The sequence below is a fragment of the Cryptomeria japonica genome, unplaced genomic scaffold (assembly GCF_030272615.1).
Source record: "Cryptomeria japonica unplaced genomic scaffold, Sugi_1.0 HiC_scaffold_149, whole genome shotgun sequence".
Taxonomy (NCBI): Eukaryota; Viridiplantae; Streptophyta; class Pinopsida; order Cupressales; family Cupressaceae; genus Cryptomeria; species Cryptomeria japonica.
This window is the reverse complement of record NW_026728971.1, coordinates 112,449-118,689: the sequence shown is the minus strand read 5'-3', so window position 1 is coordinate 118,689 and position 6,241 is coordinate 112,449. Positions and strand designations below refer to the sequence as shown.

The 6,241-nt window shown below is 36.8% G+C and overlaps 1 protein-coding gene across 1 annotated transcript; it reads left to right on the top strand.

Annotated features, from left to right (window-relative positions):
* The first annotated feature begins 244 nt into the window (after window positions 1-244).
* On the top strand, window positions 245-5,356 carry LOC131049586 (B3 domain-containing protein Os02g0598200). The gene is made up of 7 exons (XM_059215471.1): window positions 245-388; window positions 478-757; window positions 861-1,103; window positions 1,234-1,349; window positions 1,624-1,842; window positions 2,303-2,354; window positions 4,488-5,356. The coding sequence occupies exons 1-7, from the start codon at window positions 245-247 to the stop codon at window positions 5,354-5,356; spliced, it is 1,923 nt and encodes a 640-aa protein (XP_059071454.1).
* The last annotated feature ends 885 nt before the right edge of the window (window positions 5,357-6,241 follow it).

Genomic DNA, 6,241 nt, shown 5'->3' with positions numbered 1-6,241 from the left:
TTTCTTGATTATGATGCAACACATTATAAAATACATCGTTCTCTTCTTCACTCACCGTTGTTATTCTATTTGACATTCCAGGTTGTCTGTTTTCAGATTCTCTGCAGGTTGAGTTTGTCCAAAACTTCCTTTTCGTATATTCATTCATTTAGGAATGCGATAGTGGTTTTACTTCCACTTAACATTCTCTCAGTGCCCAACTCTCTCTCACTCTCTTCTTATACGCTTTGCATCTGAATTTGCCATGGAGATAGAAGAAACGGGAGAGCACTATATGCCGTGCCCAAAATGCAGTCAGAAATGTTATAAAAAACACCGTGAGAAAGAATACTTTGATGGGTCTGCTTCTTTCTTCAAAATTATGCTTGGAGATTTTGCAGAGAAACTGGTAACTCTATACAACATATTTTATTCTTTTTATTTCATGTATACTGTTAAGAATCTGTAAAATCCAATTGTTCATTGTGTTTACCGCAGCGCATTCCTCCGGCTTTTGTTTCCCAGATCATAAATGACCAAGATGAACATATGGTGTTGCAAGGCCCAGATGGGCAGAACTTCAATGTACGGTTATGGCGTTCCATCAAAAAGTTGGAACTTCAACACGGCTGGATAAACTTTGTAAATTATTATGGGCTGGAAGTGGGCGATCTTCTAGTTTTTAAATACATTTCTAAGTCATGCTTTAAAGTCAAGATTTTCGATAAAACATCATGTGAAAAAAATCAAAGAATACAAAGCAAATCTTCATTTCAGGGTAAGAAAAGGTTTTGTTTAAAGTTCCATAACTAATTTATCGAGTTATTTGAATGTATTTTTTGAACAGAATGGGAATAATATAAAGTTATTTTTTGTTGCAGGCAATTCATCCCATAACCCTGGACATTCTTTCGCATCTGAGAAGCATGGGACAATGGAATCTGATGCTCCTTTTATATCAGATAAACCCTCTTGTACACTGGTTATCAAATATAATGAGCGTAGTTTAAATCAACAAATAGACAGTAAACTGCTGATTGATCTGGATTCTGATGAAAAAGACAACCCTGAGTTTCAGGCGGTGACTGAAATTCAAAGAACAAAAAGGATGCCTCCCTTCCTCGGTGAGTAAAAGTTTGTCTAAAACAATAGAGCCTTTTAAATTTTTAAGTGTTTTAACTAACTAATGGAGTTGCATTTGAACTGTATTTTTTAGTAGGATCGGTATAATAATAAAGTGAATTTTTATTGCAGGCAATTCATCCTCTCATAAGCACGTGAGAATGGAGTCTGTTGCTCCTTTCAAATCAGATAAACCCTTTTGTACAATGGATCTGAAATCGTGGAATGTAAATCAACCTCATGTGCTAGTGAGATCGAATTCTCTACTTTCTTTAGTTATGTATTCTCAAATCTAAATTAGAAGTAGAGGGTTTACAAGGAGGTATTTAACACGTTAGTAATTTGCAATGTATAGAGATGCCCAATTTGTGTTAGTCTTGTGCTGCAATGTTCAATAGTGATGCTCAATTTGTGTTAGTCTTGTGTTGCAATGTTCAATAGTGATGTTTTAGAAATTGATTTAGAAATATTAAATTTCTGAAGGAGATAAAGTTTTGACATTATATCTTTCATTCACTTTAGGAGGATAATCAGGCTGAGGAAGGGGATGACGAAGCAGATGGCCTAGCAATGAATGACGCCAATGAAGAGGAAAATGGTGACAGAGAGGATGGCATGGCGATACATAAGGTTGATGAAGAAGAAGATAAAGAGGATGGATCCACTAATCATGAGGTGGTAGAGAGCAAGGCTAACGATGAGGCTGACAATGGGGGAAACACTAATCCTAAGGAAGAAAAGGTGGATTTAATATTACAATTATTGTTTTATTTGCTATTTCTTTTTTAAAAGGGTACAAATTTATTAATCACAAAGAACAAATACAACAACACAAGACTGGAGGCCTAGCCAACCATTAAACTACCCTATTCTTGTCCAATTTAATCTAATACACTAGAAAGATCCAAAGCCAAAGAACTCTTGTCAACAATATTACATCCCTCTGAAAAATCATATGCCCACTTAGCCAAACAATTTGCTACACAATTCCATTGTCAAGGAAACTGAGAAACTGTCAAAAAACCTGAGCTATCCATCAATTAACCCCATCCAACAGCTTGATAGTCAACATAGAAACCATCAAATGTGAATCAGATTCACAGATAACCCTTCTCAAACCCTGAGCATAATCTCTCTGTACAGCATACCAAATAGATAGAACTTCCATTAAATTATTTTATTTTTGAAATTGTTTGTGCAGGTCTCTACTCATCATAGAACTGAACGATGTGATAGAAGATTACTTTATTTTTGTGAGTATGATTCATGTTGTGTGGGAGTAAGGCAGAGATTTTGGAATTTAAAAAGCCTCAATGCACATAGGGCATTGAAGCACAACCTTCCCTTCATTCCACCAGGAAGGCGTGGCCGAAAGCCCATAGTACAACGAAAACATCAATAGGTAATTTGCAATTGTACTCTTAAATAATGTTGTCAGATTAGTTTACTTAAGTGGTTGTATGCATCTGAATTTGACCTGATGTTAACATTCATGGCATCATAGGTCAATGGTCAAGAAGGAACTGATGGGCTTTAGCAGGTACCATAGTTTCAAGAGAGAAAGCAATTTGTTTTACTGGAATGTTTAAAATAAGGCTAAAGATTCTATATTTTATTGTCTTAAATTTCATATTTCTCCTCTCGATTTGTAATGCTTAACATTTTATTTTTTTCCATCACAGGAACTTTGCAAGGCAGCAAAGATGTTACACAAGAAGAAGTAGGTTTTCCTCAAAACTTTTGAATAAGGCTAAAGAGTGTGAAAGGATAGTTTGAGGTGTTGTACACTTCCACGATTTTCTGAGGGCCTTTGTTCACTAGACAGTGTAGGAGATAGTTTAGGGGATAATGAGAAGAGTTGGTAATTGTACTTCTCTATTCCTTGTCAATTAGTAATTTGAACATTATAGTGTTGAAAATTTATGATGAAATTTTAATTATTTGGATGTTGGAACAATATGAAAATTTACATTTCACTTGACAATTTAATATGCTTTCTAACTTCCTTCTTGCATCACTCTGGCTTTCCTCCTTTTAACATGACCTTCACAACTTATAGATCCTACATGTACATGTTATTCATATTGTATTGTGGTGGATTTTCATACAATAGATGCTAATGTCATTGTGCCTTTGTTGTTGTATCTACCTTTTCATAATGTGATTGTTGGTTAAATGCAAACATTTGAACTTAATACATATCTTATAGTTAAAATCACTTATAATGCATTTGTACAATATAATTCTAGCTGATACACTTGCCACTCTGATATTTCTATCATATTACTTTACTGAATTTAAATGTTTCTTTTGTAATTGAGAGGTAAAATGCAACGAATATCAATAATATATTTGTAAAGACGACCTGTGAAGGAATGGGATGGAGAAAAAGATGGAAGGGGAAAGAGGAAGAGTTCTGAAAAATTTAGCACCAATGACAATATTGAAAGAAAAACCTGCAATGCAAACAGTCAAATAAAAAGGTTTTAAAACAGAGCGAACACTTAAACCATGAAACGTTCTCAAACTTCATAATCAATTACCGGAAACTTCTTTTGATCCTTAAATTACTTAATTATAATAATTCATTATTCATTCTAACCCGGCTGACAACATTTCTTTGTACCTTGAAAAATAGCATTCATTGAAGCAATGTGCTTTGATTACAAACTATCACAAAATATTTTCAAGAAAATGAAATCCTAAAGCATGCATTACATGCATGCAATTACAAGCAAACTACGCTATTAAACCAGTTAAATGCTCATGGATAGGATTAATTACCGAGCAGAGGCTTAACTCAATTTCTGCAACTCATTTGATTTGAGTTCAAGAAGGCACGGTAGAAGAAATTCCATTACCGAGCAGAGGCTTAACTAAATTTCTGCAACTCATTTGATTTGAGTTCAAGAAGGCACGGTACAAGAAATTCCAGTATCTCGGCTTCTGCTGATACTCATCAAATCCCCATTCTCTGACCGTTTTAAAACCTTTGATAAAAGAGTAAAGTCGAGGAAAACTGAAAAAAAATCGATTGAAATGGAAACAACCACCAAAAAAAGAAAATAAGGCAACTGTCTTTCTGATTTATAGAGTATGCTGCATAAAAAATTTTAAAATGGAAACATCTTTCTGATTTTTTGATGTCCAACTGCCGTGAACTGATGTTTCCTGAGCTAAACTGCAGTCCGATCCGGGGCAGATTTGAAATTGTTTGATGTCCAACTACTGTGAACTGCAGATTTGAAATTGTAATATCATGGATTGCAATGTTCGTGGGGTATATTTATTCACCCTATTCTTTATATTAAACTTATCCATTGTTCCTTATATTTATGAATGAATATATCCTATAGTCTTTGAATCTGGAATTTGATGGTCTAAAGGGCATATTCGTAAAAACTGCCCAATTATTAGTCGCAGGAACCAAAATCATAACTCAGCTGGGACCTGTGTTAACCCTAATAATATTAATGACCTAAATTCTTCATCTCCTCACTCTGCTAATGTGGTCTCCGAAGTTCCTGCTCCCACTCCTAATGAACTTAACCCTCTCAAGCCCGATCTCGCACCATCGGCCCCTGAGCATCTCATCCCTGGCTCCGGCCCTCCACTTGACCTTGTGGAACTGCCCTCTGAGGGTTTTCTGCTTGTTACCTCGAGAAAACGGAGGCGTAAAACTACCCCTCTCAATGCCCTAAACCATAGCCATTCAAATACCATCCAATTGGCCTCTAATCATAAACCCCAGGACCCTCCTCAATCCCCTATCAATTCTGTGGTTAAAAATATGGTCAAAAACTTAGAAAACCCCAATCATGGTGATGATGATGCTAACATTTGTAATAACCCTGCAATGATCCTTAGATCCAGAACCCCCTTACAATCAGTCTCCTCTTCACTTGCAGGTCATATTATTGATACTAGCACCATCAACCCATCGACTGCATCTACACTCAAAGAGCTAGAGGATATTCATATTATAGAAGTTATTTATGCAAATAAAGGCTTGGATGAAATTAGATCTAGCACTTTGCTCCCTGGCTTTCCAGGCTCCCAGTTGTCTGGATCCGACATAAGAGGAAATTCTGATATTAGAACTGAGCCTCCCGAAAACAATGAAGATGATGAGGACCTTATGAAAGGTTACTCCCTAAATAAAAAGAAAGGTAGCCCTGTGGGCTCCAAAAATAAGAAGAAGCTTGGAGGTCAACATAGACTCCCTACCAGCCCCCCTTTAAATCCTCCTCTTTAATGAAGTACATATCATGGAACATTCGAGGCCTTGAGTCGCGTGATAGAAAATTTGTTATTAAAAGGTTTCTGGACTGTCATAAAAACCTAGACTGTCTGATGTTACAAGAACTTAAATCTGTTGGGTTCTCCCTCGACACTACTCTTGACTTGATTTGGAGAGATGCAATCAAAATCTGCACCAACCACCTGAGAGGAAAGGGAGGTGTTGGTCTTCTAATTGCCCCTAAATGGTCAATGTACCTCAAGGATAAAGGAACCTCCCCCTGTAATAGAGTGGCCTGGGTTACCCTAGATGTTAAAGGAACTTGCTTTGGCATATGCTCCATATATGCATCTAATGATTACAAGGAAAGAATATCCCTCTGGAATTGGCTAACATCCCTCCCAAATATCCCTTGGGTCATCGCTGGAGACTTTAATATGACTGAATCCCAGGATGACAAGGTTGGGGGACTTCCGTTTGAATGGAAATCCTCAGAAAAACCTCACTGGGACAAGTGTAAACAACATCTGCAATTGTTTGACCCCTTGGAAGGCACTAAACCTGATACACCCAATCTATGGCACACCTGGTGCAATTTTCAGCAAAACACTAATAGGATCTACTCTAGGCTAGATAGATTCTATGCTAATAAGGACTTCTTCTCCTTTTCCCCCAATCAATCTAGGAATACAGTTGCAGTCTTACCAACTACCCTATCTAATCACTTCCCTTTTCTAGCCATCATTAATATCAGGAATGCCATCACCCCTAGCCACCCTTGCTATAAGAAGTTTTTGCTTAGCACCTCCTTGCTGCAAGATGAGGAAGTTCTTAATGCCATCAAGATAGTTAGACTCTTCAATTTGCAACCCCATCTCCCCCATTCCCACATTCTCAGAT